At 32.2% G+C, this 25,685-nt stretch overlaps 1 protein-coding gene across 6 annotated transcripts in view; it reads right to left on the minus strand.

Annotated features, from left to right (window-relative positions):
* The window catches only part of KDM6A (lysine demethylase 6A), a 272,112-nt gene that overhangs the window by 78,347 nt on the left and 168,080 nt on the right, over positions 1-25,685 (minus strand). For 5 of the 6 annotated variants that reach the window (XM_043993008.1, XM_043993006.1, XM_043993005.1 and 2 more), the window contains exons 7-8: positions 21,993-22,047; positions 14,609-14,643 (exon numbers count right to left, since the gene is read on the minus strand). In XM_043993008.1, the coding sequence (XP_043848943.1) occupies positions 14,609-14,643; positions 21,993-22,047 (90 nt within the window). Of the gene's footprint in view, positions 1-14,608; positions 14,644-21,582; positions 21,742-21,992; positions 22,048-25,685 lie in introns of those variants that run through there. The other variant, XM_043993009.1, reaches the window with a different exon arrangement.

Here is a 25,685-nt window from a genome sequence, read left to right on the forward strand (position 1 = left end):
TTATTTTATGCACATGAATCTTTCTCTATCGTTCCTCCCTCTTAACCCAACCACCTCATGATAAGAAGTGTCCAGAATTAAAAAGTTTGTTATGTCTGCTCTCTCATTTTAAAAGTAAGAATGAAGGGAGACATAAAAAACTTAAAAGAAACAATACTTTTAACATTTTTTGTGCTTCTATTCCCCTTTTTCAGAGAAAACTGGAAAAAGAATAACTGGACAAAGTTATAATTATATAGAATAAAAACCACTACAGGAGTCTTACTATAAGATTCGATTATTCAAACAAACATTTGTAAAAATTTTGTTTAAGCATGATATCAGAACCTTCTTAAAATGGGTAAGAGCTAAAGATATGTTTGTAAGACAACTAGAATATAAAGATGGATGTCTTCTAAATGTTTAAACATCTTCGATTAAAATTTATAATCTGGTTAAAGGAATTAAGAGACACATTATGAAATGAAAAATGAAAGAAAGGAGAAATGAATCCAATCAATGTTGCTCCTTTTAAATCGAAAGACTTAACAAGACACTCTGTCAAACACTGTATATGAAAAAAGGTTTTAATAATTAATCCCTTTACTTATATATAGTGGCTTAGAGTTTAACTGAAGTAACAAAAAACAAAAAGAAACAAAAGAAAAAAGAGAATGAAAAGTTAAATGATCAAAAATAAATAAGTTAAGAAAAATATGATGGTACAATGAATGACAGAAAAATGGGACAATTAATTGAATGATTTTTGCAGGTTGGATTGCACTAGTTATATAGGGAAAAGAAATAAATGGAAAAAATTAAAAGAGACCTTGAAGCATTAGCAGGACTTAAGTTGATAGAAAGGGCATTATTACAGAGAGAATATTGAGTTAATATGTGACAAACATATTCTCATCCTGTTTGGAGGACAGGTGTAATAGATTATTCTGGTTGTACCAGAGTTTGCATCCCACCAAAGTAGCCAGGAATAGGAGGAATATGTACTAAATGTGAAGCACAGGTTAAAGTGAAACTGAATGATCCTCAATCGAGGCTGAGAATTTGTGTTATTCCAAAGACAAATGGAAGCCAGTGATTTAAAAAAAAAAAAAAAAGAAAAGAAATAATGAAAAGGTTGTTTGGGCAAGACAGATAATGACATAAAATAGTTTGGAGAGAATGGACTAGAGAAAGAGTCCCAACAGGAGGTTACTACAATAACAAAGGTGTGAAGAAGGATCATAGATTTAGGAAAACGTATGGAACTCTCTTAAGAGATAATGTAAAAAACTAGTATAATGGAGCTCCAACCAAAACTGAGTATAAATGAGATGATTTACATGAAGTGATGCAATGTAAAGAGAGCAGAACCAAAAGTGTGGACCAATGTAAACAGTAACAATAGTAATAAAACTCAAATATACAAACAGCAATTAAGTTCAAAAGAAACAAAGGAAAATATACAGATTTTAAGAAATTATGCTTTATTAAAAACATTTAATGAGACAATCCAACTATATTTGGTCATTAGGTAAAGTACTAAAAATGTTTCAATCACTATAAGTCTTGAGATTATTGGCATATATATTCTCTCTCTCTTTTTTTTTTAGTGAGGCAATTGGGGTTAAGTGACTTGCCCAGGGTCACACAGCTATTAAGTGTTAAGTGTCTGAGGCCGGATTTGAACTCAGGTACTCCTGACTCCAGGGTCGGTGCTCTACCCACTGCGCCACCTAGCTGCCCCCGGCATATATATTCTCAATTTCTTATATAGTTAAAAATTATTATGTACTCCATTCTACTGGTTTCCTTTTCCTTTGTAATACTTCATAAAAGGACTTTCTAGATTTCTATGTATTGATTATAATTTTGGGTGTAAACTGCATTATAGTACTTAATATTTAGATGCTTTACAGTTTTAGAACAATTATATTTAGTACAGACAAGAGAAAATATTTTAATGACTAATTCTTTTTCATTTGTTTTTGATAATACTTTGATAATATATTGTAATTATGTAATCAATGGTTCAAAAATTTTAACTTTTACAGTCTACTTCCAGACGACTCTTCAAAAAAAGTATTTAAAAGTTTTCAGTGATATGAGCAATGAATAAGTATCTCTTCCTCCCAAAAAATCATTAATTTTAAGGCTTTTAATTTCTTCTAATTTGATAAGAATGGTGCTGCAGTTGTTTTAATTTGTATTATTAACAATGTGCTTCAAATTTGGGAAATCATGTTTAATAAAGAGAATTTCTCTTAAGAGAGTTCCATACTCTTATTTATAAGAGATGGTGGTTTGCTGAGTAGGGTTTGCTGAGTGGTATGCTGAGTAGGCTTGGAAATGAATGTTACATGAAAACAAAACTTATCAATTAAAATAAGACTGAAAAATTTCAACCCCAACGTTGCTATATTTTGAACATTTATTTATTATGGATATATTTTAGATGACAAGTGTTTTTCTCTATCTGCCATAAATATATTCCTTCTGCTGCACAAAAACATTTTTTCATGTAAATAAATCTCTTAGCTTTAATCACTCCATTTGTTCAAACAAGAATTCTCCTTGCCCCTGCCACAACTGAAATAAATACTATATTCTATTTTCCCAATGTTCTTTCTAGTTTGAGTTTATCAAGGTATAAAGATCATAGCTGTAACTGAGAGGGGTATACAATGTAAAACATAGATTTAAACCCCATTACAAATAGATCAACAAATTTTTCAGAAAACACATGTTATTAAATCAATGTCTTACCCAGATCCCCGCCCCCCAACACTAATCTTTTATGTGCATTTCTTTGGATGTCAGGTAAATATAATTTATTTCATTGAACTATTTCTCTATTTCTTTTTAAAACCATAAAATTTTTATGGTAACTAATCCCTGTATTTTATTTTAAAGCCTATAAGACCACCTTCAACTGATTTTTCTCTTGAGTGTTCTCCATGATATTCTTGTTTGCTCTACCATAAGTTTCACCATGCTTTTGTATAGTTCTTTAAAAAAAAAGCATATTATAATCTTGAATGGAACTGAATAGAATAGACACATTAAATCTGGGAAGTGTACTATCATTTATTAATATATTAATACAATGCTTTCCATGAACATTTCATCTCCTCCTCTTTGGTAATTTTGATCTTTCTTTAATTTGGTCATTATACTTTTAAGTTTTTATGTATATACTATGTATTTCTAGACAGGTTAAATCTAAAATACTTAATTATCTGTTATTCAAGCATCAGAGCAAGTGCTGGAAGGGACTCATAACAGCCATTTAAGATAGTATCATCATTTTACAGATAAGAAAACTTGTGCTTCAGGTAGAGGTTGGAACATGTAAGATTATTAAATATTTTAATAGGAGTTTATGATTTCTTGACCTTTGTTACAGGAAAATAAACATGCAAGGGATTTTTCTGTGTTAATTTTGCAATGTCTAATTTTGAACTGGTCTCCATTAAGATAAATTTTAAAGATTTGCTGAAATATCATGTGCAAAAAAAAAAATGCTATCTTAGTATTTTCATTTCCAATGCTAATGAAAAGTTGAATGAAAAAGCATTTATGGAGGACTGGAAACACAAATAAGAAAGTATGGCAAGATATGTTCTGAAAGAGCTTAAATTCTAAAAGCTCATATTAACACATAAAGGGGGCTCGCTTTCAGCTACAATTCAGAATGATAGGTCCAGCGATACTTAGGGTTTGCTGGCAAACAGTAACACATCATCATCATCATCATCATTATTTTTTTTTGGTAGGGCAATTGGGGTTAAGGGACTTGCCCAGGGTCACACAGCTAGTAAGCGTCAAGTATCTGAGGCTGGATTTGAACTCAGGTCCTCCTGAATCCAAGGCCAGTGCTTTATCCACTGTGCCACCTAGCTGCCGCCAATACATCACATTTTTAGTGTCATTTCCACCTATGTAACCATTGTACAAAAGATCTTCTCTTTCTTCTGTTCTAATGCAACTGAAAAATCGATAACCCTAACAGAAATATAAATATCTGAATGATTCAAAGAAAAGAGGTGATGATGAGCTTCTTGCTTTGTATCTATTATTACTAGAAATTATTACTAGAATATTTTTTCACTGCACATTATATGTTAGATTTGGTTTAAGGTAGATAATTTTTTTAGTGTATTAAAGGGAAAAGATACCTTCTTTCCAGTGTTTTTAGGATCACTGTTTTTGTAAACAAAAAAACCAAAAACTTTGCTGCATCTATTCATATGATCTATTCACACGTTCTTTTATGACTTTTGTTTAAGCTCATTTTTAGTCATACAGTATGCTCCTCACTGCTGACCATGTGAGGGCTGCTGATCTCATTTATATTAAATGTCTTAAGAGTAGATATGACAAACAAAAAAAAAACTCAAAACAAAACCAAAAAAAAAGAATAGATATGACTTTAGTATTTTTCCCCTTTTGTGCTGAATATGAGCATTTTTATCCAAACTTTAAGTCTGTTATATTTATGAGAAAGATTATATACCCAATGCACAGTTCATGTAAACTTTAAGTATAAGTAATAAGTTTTGTTCATTTGGAAATGCATTTCCACTCCTTAGGTGAGTTTTGTTGAAGATTACTTCAAAGTAATCTTTGTTTCTAAAGAGAGAATTCTCTTCTAAGTTCAATTCTAATTCTAAGTTCAACCAACTTTGTTTCCTCACTTTTTTGTATATTCATATTTGCGAGGAATAATTATACATTTGCTTAAACTCTGATTGGCATACTTCAATTTGCATATCTTTTAAAGGTCATTGCTTCTGTCGTTTTTTCTTTTAATGTAAGTCTGAACTATCTTCCCCTCTCCTTCGCTAACCCACTGTAGAGAAGGCCACCACTTGTCACATATTTATAAATATAGGTAAAAACATGCTATCATACTTTTATTTATGAGTTCTTTTTCTGGAGGTGGATGGCATCATCTTTCTTAGGTACTTTCTAACTGATCTGAGTATTTTTAACACCACCAAATTATAACAATTAATCACAATTTTTCTACAAACTATTTCTGTTACTGTATATGACGTTCCCTTGGTTCTGCTCATTTTACTCTCATTATTTCATGCAAGTTTTTCCATATTTTTCTCAAATCAACTTCTTAATCATTTCCTACAGTATACTAGTATTCCACCACAATCATATACCACAACTTGTTCAGCTACTCCCCAACTGATGTGCATCCCCTCAATTTCTACTTCTTTGCCACCACAAAGAGAGATGCCATAAATATTTTAGAACACATAAGTTCTTTTCCTTTTTATCTGATCAACTTGGGAACAAGATCTAGTAGCAGTATTGTTGGGTCAAAGGCACATATACACAGTTTTATAACTCTTAAAACTCTTATAAAACGATTTTTTCTTTGATTTATAATTATTTAAGATTTATGTGTTCTAGAAAATTTAAATTGGTAGACTTCATAGTTTCCTATGGTTAGCCATGAGTCATAGTTATAAATGGAAGAAACCCTTAGATGCCATTTAGGAAAACCTGCTTATGTTAAAAGACGATAAAAAACAAAACTAAACTTAATAATATGACTGTGCCTAATGCCACACAGTTAACAAGTTAAAAAGCAGGATTTAAATCTAGGTTTTATGATTACAAATTGTATATTGTTTCCACTGTTATACACTTTTTGATATAGGCAATTGGAAATTTTTTTCCTAATAAAGGAACAGAATGGAATATCTAGAAGATTTCCCCATAGCATCATATTCTCAGAACCCTAACTTACTTAATGCATGTACTTATACTTTTGTCTAGCCTTTTTGGTTCTAATACCCTTGAGTTTCTTCTTCAATTTTTATTAATCTTTGCTCAATTTTGTTGATGTTATTATTTCCTGCTTCCATAATTATTTTTAGACATTTTATATTGTCCAGAGTATCCCAAACTGCTGCATTATGACTTTATGTTTTGTTTATGTATTACACACACAACCCCACTGTAAGGGGTTAAAATTCAAGCTAGTCTGTCTAATGAGTGGTCGCCAATAAATTATAAGCTTTAGCAAGAGTTAGACTTTTAAGCATTTATTAAGGAGAATAAGAATTTGGTGAAGAGAAGGAGAAAGGCCTAGATTCATCTATCTATTAAAGGGAGAGCACATTTCAAGCTCCCTTCTCCACCAGAGTTCTGATGAAAAGAGAGGGAGAGAGCCAGCCTCACCCCCTCTTCCTTCCACAAGCTAACCTCACTTCCTGACATCAAAGAAAAGCTACATGGCCTTGCCCTCAGAGGCCTTCTCCTCATGGTGGAGCTTTCCTACAGTGTCTCTAGCAGGTGGAGTCATTCCAATCGTTACACCACCCCAGAGACTTGCTTTAATTCCTGTGATTCATTTACTACCAAATTTAAAATTAACGCATTCTCCATCCCAGCTATTGATACTTTAACTTGGCATGGGGGAGGAACAGAGAATTTTTCACATCTTTTATGTTGCTTATTTAATTTGTACTATTTTCTTTTGCATAATGTGAAGCATAAAAATCAATCAGGAAAGTTTTAAAGATGCAATATAGGAGGTTATATTCCACTGTAGGGACAGAGGAGTAGGGGGATAGCTAGGTGCCTGAGTGGATAGAACACAGGATCAAGAATAAGACCTGAGTTCAAATCCAGCCTCAGAGATTTACTATAGTTGGGTGACCCTGGGCAAGTCACTGCCTTAATCCAATGGAGAAGGAAATGGCAACCCAGTTCACTATCTTTGCTAAGAAAAGCCCATGGACAGTATGGTCCATGGGTCACAAAGAGTTGGACACATATGAACAAGAACAGCAACATGGGAAAGGTCTGCACACTCCATGTTGTTTGGTTATGTAGGAAGACTGACACACTGGGCACCTGCCCTAATGTTGAAGAAAAAGCAGGACGATTTTTCCTGAAGGAAAGAACTATGGTGGACCAACCATTAGAACTCAGCTCCAGGAGCTTGCCAGTGTAGAGACTGTGGGCTGGGCCACTAGACAGATTTTTTTTCCCTCCCTAGTTGAGAAGGGTAGTTTGGACAATAGAATTGAATATCATAATGGGAACATTTGGGGTAACTCTGAGCCCCTACTTGTGGGCTGTTTTCAGTAAGGGTAGAAAAAGGGTAAGGTAAGGTTTCCTTGGCTTCCTTTAAGTGATAACTAAAGGCTTACCTTCTTTAAGAAAGCCTTGCCTTTGCCTTCACTCAGATTATCTCCAATATATCCTAAGCAAAGCACGTGGCACAAAGTAAATGCTTAATAAACACTTAGCAATTGACAAGTGTAGAATTCTAGAATTTCAGTCAATTGATTAGTAAGGGACTACTCTTCTTTCTATACAGCCCTGGCTTATTCTGATATGAAAGGATGCTGGGCCTAGAGGTCAAAGACGTTTCAAAACTTTTCAGCAAAGATATGAGGGGAGCTGGGAATATAGCCCAAGCCAGATTCTGTCTGGGAAATCACAGTCTTGGTAGCAGAGTTCATCCTAACACAGTGTGAAAAAATAAATGCGTATGAGTGGGGAATATGTCCAGGTGGACTTTTGTTTTCAGGCAGAAACTCTGTTTCTATATTTGTTTCTTCCCTCATTTTTGGTAAGATGAAGATGCGAGTGGAATTCATCTGTAAGTTATTTCAGGAGGAAGTAATTCCCTCAGTTTTCTTATGGCAGATATACCTTTCGTGGGGAGCCATCCCCAGTTATCCCCAGATGGCTCCAGAGGAGAGAGTGAAGCTTGGTGACTCTGCACAGCCCTTCCTCACTTAAATCCCAGTCATTACAAGTCATGACATCTGTCATGGTCCTCTTCAAGAACGAATGACAAACAACAACAATACAGCTTTTAGTGACATTTCAGTGTGTACACTTTAAAAAAATATGATCTGAGAATAACAGAAACTTTAGGGTTTTATGAATGACTATTTGCAATTATGTTTCCTAAAGCTTTCTTCCATGTACTGGATTATCTATGTTTATCAAGTACTATTTAAAAACATTAAATCATAAGAAGTGGCTTGGCCTTGAAACCAGGAACACCTGAGAGCTCAACACCAACTTCTGACATACACATACTGGATGTGTGACCCTGGAGGAAAATTTAACTTTAAACACTCAGCAACTCTTTAAGATTGTAAATTGCAGAGATGGTGTTGATATCCACTGATAAAGAGTTTCCTTACTTGGGAATTCACTATATCAATGATAACAGCACTTAATTCTTGACAAACTACGGAAAACAAAACAGAGACATTAAAGATGACCTGAGTTTTTGGTGAGGACAAAAAATAAGATGAATAGAATGTGACTGCAATGTTGACACAAAAAGAAAAGTCAGGAAAGCAGCATGCTTTGGAATAAAGGTAGACAACTCGGCTTGAGAGGATACCTGAGTGAAAACATTGAAAAAGTTGAAAATGCAGGACTATCATAAAACTATGAAAACAGCTGAAACCTTTTCAGGAATGAGTATAGGCTAATGATTGTTAGATCATGTTCTGAATTTTCAGAAGCAATCATATTTAACAGGAAAGTAGAGAAATTCCTGTCAACAAAGGAGACACAAAGTATTAGTCAATAATATATGAAGATAAAGCAGAGCAGTGTTCTAGAAAGCCAAGAAGAGAAAATTTCAAGTTGGAAGGAGAAAGCGTCAAATGCTTTCAAATGCTTGCAGTTTAACCAATATCAGATCCATAGATGGGTTCAACTACCTTAATACTTTCATTCGTGCAAGCACAATCTAAGGGTAGATCAAACATTGAGGAAAACAGAATTTGAACACTTGTTGTTTGGGCTACTTCCTAACAGATTTTCCTCTAACCTATAGGCTTTTCAATTCCCCAATCTTAACCAAGCTTCCTAGTCATAATCTGCCAGCAAGAGGGATGTAAGGCCAATACTGAGGACCAGATGGTGATTCTCCAATTTCTCCACAATCATTGAGATGGCAAGGACTTATGATAACCTGCAGGTGTACAATAAAAAGTACTGAAGGATGAAGCTAAGATTTGAGTTGTTTTGCACAGGAGAGATGGAGAGGGGAAAAGAGCAGGCTCACTTGGAAATGGAAAAATAATTTTAAGTGATAAGTTAACAAAATGTTGAAAACGATTAATTAAAAATATTATATTGTATTCAATGATATATTTAGTAAACAATAAAAATATTTAAATATTATTTCCTGGAATTAATATAGCAATTGACGGTTTGCAAAGCATTTTGCAAATATCTCACAAGATCCACAAAACAACCTTGTGTGGCAGGTACTTAGTAAGCCCATTTTACAAACAATGAAATTGAGACTTAGAATGGCCAAATGACTTAGCCAAGATCAGGGTATCTTGAAGGTAGGTAAGAACCCAGGTCTTCCCTACTACAAATCAAAAACTCTACCTATCATAATGCCTCTTAAAAAGGTATTGAAGCAAGTACTTCTGGCCATATAATAACCACATTTCCAAATATATGCTATAAGTAGGGTCATTTTACTATATTAAATGTCCCAAATAAAAACTTTTTATTAATAGAATGTAAGCAGTCAAAATAGTCTCAAAAGAAAGTGATTACTGTCCTTTTTAAGTAGTTTCATCTGATATATAGTAAAACCACCAAGAAGGGAAAAAATAGACAGGAACAAATATTTAGAATTCTCAAATTATTTGGTTTTTCTTGTTTGTTGGGGTTTTTGTTTGTTTGTTTGTTTGGGGGGGGGAAGAGGAGGTAAGTGATTTGCCCAGGGTCACACAGTTACTAAGTGTCAAGTGTCTGAGGTCGGATATGAACTCAGGTCCTCCTGATTCCAGGGTCAGTGCTTTATCCATTGTGCCACCTAGCTGCCCCACTTTGAAATCACTGTATACAATTTCTGCTGTATTGCTTATACAAATCAGAATGTAAACTCATCACTGAAATTTTTAAAAAGAAGGATAAATGGTTTTGGTTTTTTTTTTGAGGGGCAATGGGGGTTAAGTGACTTGCCCAGGGTCACACAGTTACTAAGTGTCAAGTGTCTGAGGCTGGATTTGAACTCAGGTACTCCTGAATCCAGGGCCTGTGCTTTATCCACTGCGCCACCTAGCCGCCCGAGATAAATGTTTTAAGCTGTAATTGTATAGGACATACAAAGGGCACATTTATAACTTTAAAGCAAAAAATGATCATTAATGCTGATTTTTCCTTATGTGTTGGCAAATAAACAAAATACTGTTCCAACTAATATAATTAAATTCAGGAACTTTTCTCCTAACAAGTGTGGGGGAAAATTTTTTTTAAAAATGATCAAACCAATTTCAAAGGCTTTACATATGTATATTTCATAGCACAACAGGAACAATTATTTGGGTAGGTGAACCAAATGAATTACTGAACTTTAATGACAGAGAACTAACTTTAAAACAGAATTTCCTAGATACTATAATGACAATTGAGGACCAACCAGTATTTAATACTGCTTTAGGAATTTCATGAAAATTTCTGATAAAGAATGAATAGAAAGAAGTAAATAAAAAGACATAGATAAGCCTTAAAGTTGCTTGCATAATAGTCTTATAGATATTTATTTGGAAGCTGGATACCTACTACTAAAATTGGTAATTAGAAAAAGGAACAATTATTGAATATCTATGTTCCTTTTATAATAGAGATAGTTCATATCTCTGTAGTGTTTTATGGTTTACAAAGACCTTTCTTCAAAACTCTAGGAAATAGAATAAGTATTATTTCTTTTCTTTCATAGAAGAGTAAGAGAGAAGAATAGAGAGATGCTAAATAACATGTCTATATTCACATAATTACTTATAGCTAGGACACTAGTCCTATATAGTAAAATAAAGAGAAATGTAGAAAAGATATTTCTATAATATGGGTTAAGAATGATTGGTAGATAATTAATATTGTTTAAGGATGATGATAATAATAGCTTTAAGTTTTGCAAAGTGCTTGACAATTGCTATCTTATCTGAATCTTGGAGGTGCTAGTATTACATTTTACAGATGAAGAAACTAAAGTTAACTTATATGATCTCAGGATCACATAACTATTAAGTTATTGAGATATAGGATTTGAACTCAAGACTTTCTAACTCAAAGGCCAGCACTGTATCTACATCTAGTTCCTTATAGTCACATATTCTATATTCCAAATAATCCCATTCTTCATGTCTTTTACTATTTTGCTTATATTTTTACCACTAGTATAGAAGCATAAAGCACACTAAAGCCTCAAATAGTAACAGGTTTCAGTTGAATCAAAATTTTCCTCAAAGAGAGCTTAAATCAATCATAGCATAGAAGTGACTACATCTTGTCTTCTGTGATCAAATGAAGAGTGGAAATGTACTTTGTTAACTCAATTAAGAAAGCTATCTCTTTACATACTTTTTTACCAAATTAAAGAGTAATTAAAAAGAGTGATTTGTTTGAGGAGATACTTCCTTTAAAAGTCTAAGAGGGCATAAGAGATAGGAGACTATGGTTCTATTTGGAAAATTAAAAATTTAAACTATATACTTTTCTTCTACTTTGCAATGTAATAAACAGTAAGTGCTTTCCTGAGAGAAAATTCCATTGCCAACAAGGAAGTTAGATCTTTCAGATCTGTCTCCAATCAAGGAAAGCTAACATATTGATCAATTGTCTCTAATATAATTTGGCTTGAAACAAAGAGCACAGGTTTACTTTTTCAATAATTAAAGGCATTAAAGACCTAGTTTTCACTAAGAATATACTTAAAGAAAACTGATAAAACTTTCCACACATTAAGAATTGTTAAAAGGTCTCATTTAGACCTCAAATTGCTATAATTTGATCTATCTTAAAAGTATCTCCCTGTGATTCTTTCAGGGTAGTGAATTCTGGCAAATATTTGGCCATAGCAAACATAATGGTTACTGAAACATTCACATTTCATAAAGTTAGTGAGATTGCACATGAAATGTAAATTAAGTACGTGGTGAACTTTATTCTGAGTGTTTTACGTGAGGGTCTAAAATCATTTGAACTATATACCAATCTAACTAACTTCTTGCAGATCTTCTATAAGAGAAATAAATGCAGTAACTACTTACCACATAATCTAGAATTTATTCAGTTTTTGAACAAAGTTTTTTCTGTATAAAATAATCTTTATAATAAAAGTAACTAAGATGAGGTAATATGTGAATATATTGCTTTCTGGCTTATCAAAATCTCATCTAATATAAGTTTACATTGCATGCAAGACTGACAATGAATAATTATTATATTTGAAGTCTTCACCATTGTTTTTAATATGGTACCTATCACAAAGACTACTACTAACTGATACAAGAACAAGAGACCATGCGACAGGGAGGGGAAAAAAAAAGCTGATTTCTAAGTATGCAACAGATCTTAGTTGTGAGATGTTAAATGAACAGTAGTTTCAGATATGCCCCCAAGGTCCTGAAATTATGTATATACCTGGAATGTCTAAGGACAAAAAAAGAATTTTGTTCTATGTCCAAATTCTGCTACAACTTTCCATTCCTTCCTATAGTCTTTTTTTAAAAGGCAATTAGTGGGCAGCTAGGTGGCGCAGTGGATAAAGCACCAGCCCTGGATTCAGTAGGACCTGAGTTCAAATCCGGCCCCAGACACTTGACGCTTACTAGCTGTATGAGCCTGGGCAAGTCACTTAACCCTCATTGCCCCCGTGTACAAAAAAAAAAAGCAATGAGGGTTAAGTGACTTGCCCAGTGTCACATAGTTATTAAGTGTTTGAGGCTGATTTGAACTCAGATCCTCCTGACTCCAAAGCCAGTGCTCTAATAAACCACTCCACCTAGCTGCTCCCATAGTCTTATTTAAAAGTATAATCTCTTCAATTTCTATGTCACTATAGTGTTAAATCATAAGATAAGGTATTTTCATAAATTAAGAAACAAATGCACTACTTTCAGATAAGGCAAAATGAAAAATATTGAGAGCATAGAAATAAATAAAATATGCAACAAACAGAAAATATCCTCCTCCTTATAATGGATTGAAAGATTCATCAATAAACACAAGTTTAATAATATACTCTAAAGTTTCAAATTAGGCACATAAGGATTACTTCCTAGATTCAAGGCTGCTAATTTTCAAAATAAAATTATGGTAAAGAACAAGTAAATTTCTAAATAATCTCTATTTCAGCATGTAATATGGCCAAAAATATTTAGATAATTAGTGGACCAAGAAATAAAATGGGAACAGATTATTGGCGGACAAATTCCAAAATAAGAATTTTCCATTATCTACTTGTGGATAACCTGTAACAACTTCTTAATTTTATGCTAGTTTCATTTTTCCTCCTAAAGGGCTGGTCTAATCATGTTATCAGATAACACTGGCATCTACCCTCTCCATCCCACTGCAATAAACTTCACTTGTTCCCTATTACCTGCAGGAATAAACAAAATCCTGTTTGACTTTCAAAGACCTGGCCCTCATCTCCCTTTCCACTCTTCTTACTCCCTTACTCCCACCCACATATTTTAAATAAGATTCAATACAATGATCTCCCCAATTCTCAGGTTAAAACACTCCCCTCTATTTGCTGAAAGAACATTTTCTCTTTCTCCAGTGCATTTCATTTTCCCCCTCCTCATCCTGGACTCCTGGCTTAAGGATCAGCTAAAACTCCACCATGTAAAAAACCCTTCCCAGTCCTTCTTAATTTTAGTTTCTTGCCTCTGAGATGATCTCCAATTTATCATGTATAGATACTTTGTACACAATTGTCTGCATGTTTGTCTCATCATTACACTGAAAGCTCTGAATGATCAGGGAGTTTGTTTTTTATTTTCTTTTTTATTTTCCTTGCACACTGATTGGCACAAAGCAAACATTTAATGGTTCATTGACTAGACTGGATTTATATTTCTGGACCAATAATCCATACTAAAGATTAGCATGTTCCAAAGAAAGAGAAATTAATTTTAACAGTAAATTGAATGGAAAAAATCTTTCCTTTGTTATAAAGGAATATTTTAAGGAAATAACAAGTGAAAAGAAGGCTAAACTAGCCTAAAATAAAGCAGAATGTATGACTAGGAAGGTTAAAATCTGGAACCTCAAATTCTCTCTACCACCTACTCATGATGCACCCAGATGTCAAACAATTTAATTCTACTGTCAAAATAATTGTTCTTTTTATTAGTGGGATAAATTGATGACATGAGAATACATAGCTTTTCTAGATAATGTGTGGAAAGAGGAAGCAAATCTTCTTTATAGAAAGCTAAAATTATTTTTTAAAAAGGATCATACACATTAAGTATTAACAAAGCAGAAAACATCAATAATAACTGTAAATAACCAACTGAGATTTTGTTTCTTGCAGGAAAACACAAATACCTAAATATCCAGAAATCTTAAACAGGTTACAGAACTAATCTAATACTTAAAAACCCCATCGCTCTCAAATTTGCAAATATTTCTTATAAACCATCATATAAATTTCTCAGTAAAAACAAACAAACAAACAAAAATTATCTTGATATACATACTATGGTCTTTTATGATGCCTGCAAATATTAGGTTTCAAAAAATAAATACATTTATTCATAAGAAAATTATTAATAAAATAGTGGTTTTTTAAGTAAAGCTAAACACAACTTACCTGAGTTTCATACAAGTGGGCAATGTGAAATTGAACTGCAAAGGATCAGGGAGAGTAAAAATCAATTATAAAAACCTACAACAGTTAATAGGTATTTCAATTCATAACTTTAATGCCAAAATAAAAGTAATGAAGTTAATAGAGGTTAAATTTTAATTACAGATACAAAATTAGTTTTATTTTAAATGCACTATATGAATTAATGAAACATAAAGCTAGATGAAGAAACAGGATTCTCAGAAAATAAAAGGTCAAAATTATTTTAACAGACTAATTTGAATACAAGATTAACATGGTCATGGTTTTATGATCAAAACAAATTAAACAGAAATAAAAATATTTTACAGAGAACAAATTTTTTCACGTTCAGAGAAATATGAAGATAATGTCAAGGTGTCAAATATTTGCATCTTGATAAAGTTTTAAAAACTGAGATGTGACTATGTAGCAAAATAGAAAAGTCAAATAATGAAATGGTCAAGAGATGACATTTATCTCCTCATTTCATAGCAGATTTCATTTGAATGATATAAAATCTTGTGCCACCCTCCCTTTTCCCACTCCCAACACTAGAAAATGAACAATTAAGAAAACATCTACAACACATAGATCTGTTCTTTTTATTTTAAAAGTTTACATTTTATTGAAGGGGGTTGGGGTGGAGGGAGAGTAGAGATAAAAAACATTCAGATTAAGGAAGGATCAGAGATAAGACCTATGATTTCACTGGTATAGCTACTTCCCAGTGAGGATCTTCCTCTACCCAATGCAGGATGGCACTTTATCTTCAATTTAAAGATTTTCAGAATAGGGATTCTTATCCTTTTTTTGTGGCATGGACTCCTAAGGATTTTTTTAATTAACACTATATTATGAAGGAAATAAATTACATTTAAGTATAGTTAAAGTATAAGCTGTTTAAAAAATCAAGTTTATGGACCCCAGGTTAAGAATGTCTTTGAAGAGTGACCAAAGGTTCTGAAAGATAAAAGCATTTACCCACATCCACAATGTGGATCAAAAGCAGCACATGAACTCGGGTCTTCCTAGTTCCACGGCCAGCTGTCTTGTTTACTATACCATATGAAGAAAACACTAGGGAATTGAAAGTTTTATATGACAGCCTTAGGAATTAGCATTTTATTCTAGAAACAATAAGAATCCACTGAAGTTTTCTGAATTGTGAAGTGATGCGTTCAAAACAGTGATTAAGATTTTTGTGCAATTATGTGAAAGATGGACTGCAGATTGGAAACAGGGAGAAGAGGAGGTTTTATTATAGTAGTCTAAACAAAAAAAAAAGATAATGTAAGTATGAACTAGCCATTTGAGTGAAGATGCCAGACACTGTAAGATGAAATTTAAAATCTTGGCACATGGTGGGATGTGGTGTATCAAGGCAGGCATTAAGTTAAAGATGGTGTTATGACTACAAACCTACAAGATTGGAGGCATCTCTCACAAAATCATGGAAGTTTGGAGAGAAAATGGCAGGTTTACCAGGAAAGATGAGTTTTTTCAGGGTATGTTGACTTAGAGGAACTAATTTAATAATCAAATAAAAATGTGCAGCAGAAAATGCTAAACAATCAAAAACACAATAAGGAAAATGGGAGTATGAAATATAATTCTTCCTCAGGAGGAAAATGACCAAATATGTTATCAGTCAAATCAGGATTTTTTTTTTGGTCCTCTCCCAAGCCTTCATGATGCCCAATCTCCCTTCCAACAATTGCCTCTTTCAGAGAAACCGAAGCATGTCAAACAACCTCATTTTACATGAGAAACCAGAGGCCTGAAGAAATGATTCAGTAAGAGAAAGATAGCTGACAACCAGCTGGCTTTTAAATACATGATGTTCTTAAGAATCTTTTGAACAAAAACCTGTTATTTTCCCCTAAATATTAAATATATGCATCATGATAGCATGGAATGATTGTTGGACCTGGACCCAAAAGATTCCTAGCTTCCTATTTCTACAACAGTTACTAGCTGCCTGATCAAGCACATTTAAACTCTAGACACATCATTTCCTTCATCCATAAGCTGGAAATAGTTATCACATTACATGTTTCTTGTAAAGATCAAATGAGAAAATGGAAAGCATTCTGAAGACCTGAGGCTACAAAATATCAATTATTGTAGTTATCATTTTAATTTGACCATTCATGTAGGGGGCAAACTGATGTAGTGAGTAGATCACAGAGAATAATAGGAGAGTACCAAGACTTGGTAGACATTCTGTCTCAGGTTTGTAACTAGCTAGACATTTAGCCTTAGTTAACTGGCAATCTTTTGGGCAATTGTCTATAAAATTTAGAGGAAGGGGCAGGAGGGTTATCCTAAATAAGCTTTATATTACTTCTCCTTACAATTAAAAAGCAAATAAACCAAAAACAACCAACTCTAAGTTCTCATTACCATATAGTTTGTGTAGACGTTTGATTACTTTAAATTTCTTACAGCAAAAACAACTTTATCTCAGAATAAATTCTGGAGTTAAAATGAAATTATTTTAGGAAATGGCAAAATTATTTAAACTTCTTTTATGAGGAAAACTCATGACCAGATTTGCCAGAATAAAAAAATTCAACTAAGAAGAGACAAATTTAACTTCTGAAACCCTTGATTTAGTAGGGTGGGATATACCTGACCCCTCAAGATTATCAGAAATTTTCCTTCCCTCATGTAATGCCCCTGGGAATTCCATTCCTCAAACTGCTTGTTGCCTAATTCCTCTTTAACTTCTTACTCCAAAGTTCCAAATTTCATCTTCCATGCTGCACTTGGATTGTAAGGATCAGTGAAAACAAGCCAAAAGAGAAAAGAAATATTGGAGAAGGGGAAAACTACCACAATGGTGCCATGTTCATTTTTTGAAATCCCATCACCTTGTGATGGCAAAAGACTCAAGAAGTAGAATAGAAAGAGAAAAAGCCATTTCTAGTGCTATCAAACATTTTACTAATATTATTTCCTCATCCATTAACAGTACTCCTTCTATGACAAGAAAAAGTGAGAAGTAATTGCAAAGCTCTTCAATTTCTCACCCTCCAATTTCTCTCAATCATTACTTTCAATTATACAATTCCAAAGCTACCCAATCCCCTTCTCCTCAATAATTATTTCCCTATAAACCTAGCCACTTTTCACTCCAACATTAAAAGAACAACCTGTCCCTCAGCACAGGGCATGGGGGCCTTCAACTCCTAAGACCTCCATGTCTGTGGCTTCTAACTGGGAAGAATCTCAAAGACATGGTGAAAGATTGGAAAGAAAAGTTATCTGAATTACACTGAAAGAGATGTTCCTAGCATTCAAGTAAGAACTCTGAATTCATTAATGCAAATAAAAAGTTAGTTAGTTCTTTAATACTGTTAGTACCACACCATACATAGCTATCTTATCCTAAACATTTTAACCAAATTGTATTACAGTTTCAGCTAAAAACATCCAATTTACTCAGGTAAAACTTCAATAGTAGAACAGCCATACATAAAACCAGGGACAGGGGACAAACTATTTCCATTGCATAAAGTTCTAAATGTAAGATCATTAGGACTAAAACAATCTTCAAAATCTGGTAGAATAATTTCCAATTGGTAGATATTTAAAAGTGTAAATTATATTAGTGCCCCAAAAGAAATCTATATTATTAGATTTAACAATGTTCTTCATATTACAGTGTATCTATTTATTTTATGGGCATCTATTTCTTTCCATCAATATGATTATCAAGTATTGGAATGAGGGAGCAGCCACATCTGTAGTTTCTTCTGTAAAACTCTTTTCCCCTTTTCCCAACAATGTGCCTAAAAATGAGTAAGTACTGAATAAGAGCTTATTACTTTTATTCCTTTTTCACTAAAGTTAAGGTACAGAACTTTTAATCCCACCTTATAGATCCAATGATCTTCATATACGAGTTTAAAGAGGTAAGCTAGGAAATAATACATGAATGAAACAAGAAGGAAAAGCAATGAAAAATACTGTATTTAATGCAAGTTGAAATTTTCAGGAAAGAAAAGGATTAAACACTTAGTAAATTATCCATCTGTCAACATTCTAATCTCCTAAGGAGTACTAGTAGTCCATGAAAATATCGTTCCATGCTACAATACAAAACTAATGCTGTAAGCAAATCTATTTGAGATCCTCCCTCAGCAACTCCCAACTGTTTCTGTGCTGCTTAGGGGGGGAAAAAAGCTTTCAATACACTAGGATTCTATATAGAAAACAGAAAAAAAAAATTATCAATGGGATCTCAGGTAAAAAAATCAAAGTGTCATTCTAAACTTAGGAGGTTAAGATTTAGAGTCATTTCACAAATGATATTCATTTTCCAGAATGCATGTGAATGAACACAAATTGCTAGGATGTGGCAACTGATGAAGGATGTTGAGAGAGAGAGGGAAACAAAAGAGTCAAGGATGACATGAAGCTTTCAAGTCTGGGTGACTGAGAGAATGATCAACAAGAACCACAAGAAAAAGAGGAACAGCAAGAAAAAGAAGCAGCAAAAGAAGAACAACAGTATAGCTGGAAGGTTGGGCTAGTTTAGAGGAGAACATGACTAAGTCAAATTTTGAATATGCTACATTTGAAGTACCATTAGAACGTCTACATGGACCACCAATTGAAGATACAGAATCAGAACTAAGGAGAAACAGATATAAATATATTTGATAATCATAAGCATCAAAGCAATAGCTGAAGCTATAAAGTTGAATGAGATAACTAAGAGATTATAAAGAAAAAGAAAGCTAAGTGATGGACTGGAGAAATCTTTGACCTAGAACTGGAAGGGAATTTAGAAATTGCTTGAACTGACAACTTAATGTTATAAATAAACTCAGAGCTATACAGGTTAAATAATGTTTCCAAGGTCACAAAGGAAGTAGATTTGATAGCTAAAATGCAAACTGAGATAGTGTCTCCTGTTCTGGTTCCTTTTTTATTACAGAATACTGATTCCAAACTGACAACATTGAGAGCATAATAGATATACAGTAAGTTTCAATTAAAATACATTCATATTCATCAAATTATAAATGAAAATCAGGCCGAGTTGGTAAAAGATATCCCAAGGAATCAGAAAAATAGAGCTATGGCCAGTAGGGGGTGGGAGGTGATAATGTGAGGAAATGGCTAATAAGCCAATACCAGAAATATCACAGGAGCTGGTAAATTAAAAAAAAGATGAATTTATATAAAAGAACAAATCATATTTATATTTACAAATAAACTTAAAATAGTCATAATACTGTATAAACAATATCAACTGAAGAGGCTTTGGTCAGCTGCCTTTATAATTTAAACAATCCTTTAATGAAAAAAAAATGATTTGTTAGACAGACTTTTGGAATAAAGTTTATGTAAAAGTTACAAGCTGTCTGTAAAGAAGCATACTTCATATTAGGCAACTGATATTCTAAAACAGATGTATATGAGCCAAATTTTTGTATAACAATTTTTTTAAAATGTGTTACAAAAATGTGATGTTTATAAACTCTGGTGGACTTGTAAAAGAAAAAAATTCTCTTAATCTAAACAACCACTTCAAATGCATGTTTTATAAATGCAGGTTTCTGTACATAATGTTTCCTTAAAGGGGCACAGCTGTACTATTGATCATGTTAGGATCATAAATTTAGAATTAGATGGGGCATAAGAGTCCACTAGTCCAATTATCTTTTTCATTTTGGAAGCATGAAAGGAATAGAAATAGAATAGAAATAAAAATCAAATTGTGACCACTTTTTTGAATAAAAACAATAGAGCAATTAATGATAAGACCTGTGTTTGCCAATTTTTCTTTAGAAAAGACTGAGAAAGGTACTTAAAGCAACTTAATAACTACAAGTTAATTAACTTTACCAGTTTATTTCTATACCAGCAATATATACTGAAAACATTAAGGGATAGAAGATTCATGGTGAACACTGTATCAAGTTTGGGGCTTAAGTTTTATGGCTCCCTATTCTTCCCAACATTAGTTAATTAGCAATGATGCTAAAGGTCATAGAAATATTGGGCATGAGTATTCAAAGCTGTTTAAAAAAAAAATGTTTTTAGGGAATTTCTTCTAACTGTCCTTGAGATAATACAAAGGAATGCATAGCTTTTCCCCCCTTTATCTCCATTCTTATTTTATTTCCACAGTGTTTCAATTAAATATAATCTATATAACCTTAGAAATATGATTTTCCTACTTTATTTTTATCCTGAAGACACGAAACAATATAGAATACCAATAATGTGATCTTTAGAAAATATAATCGATAAATTTTATAATGATGGTATAAAAGTACAAAATTACTCATGATATAACCACTTTAACTTGGTAAGTATTATATTAGACTTTTATTTTAAATTGTGTTTTAGCTGACAATTTTACTGAAAACATGTGAATCCACAATATAACGAGTTTTCATGCATTTGGGGGGAAGCGGAAGTTACTTTCTATAGTTTATCAAATTAGCTGTATAAGCACTTGGTATTTGCTTATGAATGCAGGCTACATCTTATTCAACCATTACGTATAAAATTTACAAGAACATATACATAGTTTCTTACTGGAGGATTCACCTTACTTTATCTCTACAAAGAAAATCAGAATTTTTAGTAAAAATTGGCTAAATTTTTGCTATAATATTCAAAATTTCTTTCTTTTACATATAAAATATTTAAAATCCTAGTTTGTAGACATTGGCTATGTTATTTGAAAACTCATTAAGTAATTTTGAAGCAAATGTAATATACAAGCAAAACAGTCCATATACTATACATCCATGATAATCAATTTGTCTTAGAGGGGAAAAGTATAGATAAAGCTATTTGAAAAGAAACAGTAATACGTGATTATACAGTTTAAATGAGCAGATTAAAGAAAAAAAGTATTAACACATAAATATGTAAACAAAATTCTGCAAAACCAAGAAAATATCCTGACAACATACATTGCAAATACTTACCATGGAAAGAATCAGAGAGGTATCACATAAGATTAGCATCTTTGTATAATGTTTTCTAAAATAATGATGCAGGATGAAAATTAAAAATATATGTTCCATAAAATATATATCTCCCAATCCACATAAAAACCACTCTCTTCTACTAGTGGGAATAATTTTAATTCAACAACCCACTTCAGCGGCACATCTATTTTAAACACAGACTCTTCACAGAAACTGGTTTCACATGTTCCATTTGTGCAAGCTAGGTAGCCATGGCAACCGAGACAAGGTTAGATTCAATAATTCTGGAAGGAAAAAGCCACATAAAATACCTATTTCTCCTAATGACAGCTGTATTTCAGGAGCGAGTATTTTAATATGTTATATTAATGTGGAAAAAAAGGCATAATACTTTAAAAAATACTTACTTTCAGCATTGGACAAGGTGCAGGGATTACAGTCAACCAAAGCTAATTGAAAATGCTGTAAAAAAGTAAAGTGAGAAAATTAATGTTTCGTTTATGGTATAAAAAATTCAATATTAACATGTTTAAAATTCCTGATGAGGCTGAAAATGCAACTTTTTAACATGATGAAGGAATACATCATACGGATGGAAAGTCTTCAGAAGACATCTATTACATAAGAGAGAAGAATTACACACACACTTTCAAATGTGTTCCTTACAAATCAAATAAACATTAACAAAAGAATTTTATTTTTCATCAGATTGTTGTCATGAAATTCATTAGGTCAGACACTTTCTAAAACGACCATATTATTACTACAATACCACTCAAAAGAATCATTAAAAGTAAACTTAATGTCTTGAGTATAAAAAACTGGAGAAAAAAGATACTTAAATTTTTTAAGGAAAATGTACATCGAATACTATGATGGATATAAACTTTGGCTGTCCAAAAGTACTTAAAACTTTAGAAAACAAAGATACTGGGAGAAAAATTAACATTATAGAATAAAATGTGTAAATTCCTTAATAAACATTTAACTTATAGAGATTTCAAATTAAAATATTCAAATTCATTTCTAGTTTATACAGAAATTAATTTCAAGTAATATGACTAATCTTAAGTACCCAACCAAATTGTGGATAAAATATTGTGAATTCTTCTTATCATTTTCCCTATATATAGCACAGAATTATGATACCACAGTTTAATAAGCCTACCTAAAACTCAAATGTTTAACAATTTTTAATCATTTTTAAAATAAAATTTTATTGGCCAAACAACAAAAAGGCATTGCCTTCCTTGAATTATAAATATATTTTAACTGGTAGGTTTCCTAGTCTTTATAAACAATAGCTGCTATAGTTGGTATAAAATTTTTTAAGCTTGACGGTATTAAATATGAACAGCTGCAATTATCTTAATGTCATCAAAACAGCTCAACACAAAATTTCCAACTTCAATTGAGCCTCTTTTTTGCCCCCTTTCCCTACTGTAAGTTGAATGATAAAAAAAAAAATTTAATATCTCTGAGACTACAAGAAAATAATGGAAAACTGGTTTTACTTGAATACTTCAATAAGCAGCCTAAAAGCATGGAGAAAACAAATAGTAATTGTACTGTACAACGATAACATTTTGATTATTTTTAAAAGTCATCATTTCTTTTGCTTTCTGAATTTTTAAGTCCTTTAACATAAGGAAGTCATAAGTATATAAAGTCTGAGCAAACCAGAATTAATTAACTAATCAGAAACCATTCTAATGATCATATTCCAGGGCAAAAGTTAAGAATTCCATTATTGTTCAACCAGGGTTGTTAACTTGGCCACATATACCTGATTTAGTAATCTTTAATAATTAAATTTTCAAATACCATATTAACTCAAACACAAGTTTTAACATTTATTCAACAATTTATCAGAAAATATACACAATTTCTTAATTTCTTGCCCAACATTCTTCAACATTAAGAAGTAACAAATAAAATATTGCCTTTTAACTTTCAAATTACATACTCACTGTGTATCCTTGAACATTTTTTCATCTGTCACTATAGCAATAGCATAAGACTTTTAAATTAACACACTAAAAATTAATTCCCAAGTATACTTTAGGATTAATTCTATTTTCTAAAACAAAACAGAAAAAGTCCTGGAGACCTACATATTTGAGCTGAAAAAAATAAATTTATATTGACACAAGTTTCCATTTCATATAAGTAATGCCAATTGTTTTTATCCAAACAATGCTACCTTAAAAAAAAAAACCAAAACCAAAACCTTAAACTGGCCTAAAAACAAAGCCAAATGCTTACTTGATGGTAGCATCTTAGAACTATTATTACAATAAAACCCCATGAGGAAGAACAAATAATTCTAAGTCAAATTACCCATGTCTATATTTAAATCTGAGTGGTCAAGATTATACAATGAAACACAGTAGGAAAGATTTCCTGCCATTGATCCTTAATCACCAAAAATCTTGAAAAAACCTTACTATTTCAAAATCCATGGCATCAGAAATATAAAATATTCCAAATTTTCTGTGAAAACCACAAGGTAAAACTATAGCTAATGCCAAATACACACACACACACACACACACACACACACACACACACACACACACACACACACACACGTGAAAGCACCAATAAAAACTGCTGAAATAATTTCTAAGAAATATAATTATCTTTAGAAACATGGACACCAATACCCATACAAAAACATTCCTCCAACCTTTCAGCAGCCTAACAACAAAAAAAAAAACAAACAAAAATAAAAAAAAAAAAACCTCCTGGCTTCCTTTTAGATATACAAACTAGACATGAAATAGCCATTTGTAGTAACCAAAAAAAAAAGAAAAAAATGCTTATCAGCAGAAATTAAATGATTTCCTATTATCATGTGCCATAACCTGAGTCAATACCATATAAATTTTACCATAGTAAAATTTCCAACTCCCATCTCTGCAACAAACAGAAGAAGCTAGCAAACATCTGCACCTCACACAAATATTGCAGTACTGAAGCTGCCTACTGCTGTGTGAAATAGTTATCATGCAGGAGAGGCCACTGCAGTTCAGAGACCATATACAAAACCTGAAGCAGAGCAGTCCACAGAAATACAAATCCTGAGAAAGATTTATCTAAGAGGCACCGTTTTGAATGCTGTAACAGGCGTTACTGTCCTATAATCCTAGTGTTCCATTTGTGACAATCAGAATTGGCTTAGTTATCATAAGTATAGTTGATTTCCTTAAAATTTGATTTAAAACTTTCTAAGTATAGCTATGTACAGTAACATGAAGTATGAGGCAAAAGTCTAGCTTTATATATTCAGACAATTTATAAATACTTCAGTAATAATACATCAATTAAAATAATTTCTTTCCTTAAAAATATTGAGTATATTCTACATACTTAACTCATTTTAATGACTATTCCATTTAAAATATGAACTTTGTTTCTAGCATGGAAGTACAGAAAATATACCTAAGATCAGTGGCTCTTACACTGCAGTCTATGAATGATACATACATACATGTTAACCATTTCAATAAAATTGGTTTTATTTTTATTCCTTTATTTTATGCATTATTCTGAAGAACCACTCGTATATGTCAATGTTAATTCAAAGATTTTCATTTGTGTATTTCTAACCTTTAAAAATGTTTTCAATGACAAATTTTCTTTTAAAAACCCCATAATTTATACAAGTTACATAAAGAAAAAATATATTCAAAAATCTACAATGACATGAGAAAATTGTCATAAAATTTAGCTCAACTCTACATTGTTCATGTCTTTCAGAAAAAAGTAATCAGAGATTATGAAATCAAGGTCTGATGTATGTGCTCTTTAGCAATGCCTTCATTCAAATAAAGAACATAAACTTTGTGGGACTCCAAGTGTTAGCTTGTAGCCAAGATTATATTCACTAGTGCAGGGAAGGACAAGTTTTCTTTGGATCTAGAGCCAGAAAAATGTTTTATCTTTCAAGGAAAGGAAAACAGGAAGGAAGGTCAGAGAGAAAGAAGATAATAATAGTGGAAAACTAGGAAAAGAAGAGAGAAATATAATAAAACATGTATAAAGTACCTTATGGTTTAGAACCACCTTATTGTATGTATTACCTTGTTTAAGTCTCC

The sequence above is a fragment of the Dromiciops gliroides genome, chromosome 3, assembly GCF_019393635.1.
Source record: "Dromiciops gliroides isolate mDroGli1 chromosome 3, mDroGli1.pri, whole genome shotgun sequence".
Classification (NCBI taxonomy): Eukaryota; Metazoa; Chordata; class Mammalia; order Microbiotheria; family Microbiotheriidae; genus Dromiciops; species Dromiciops gliroides.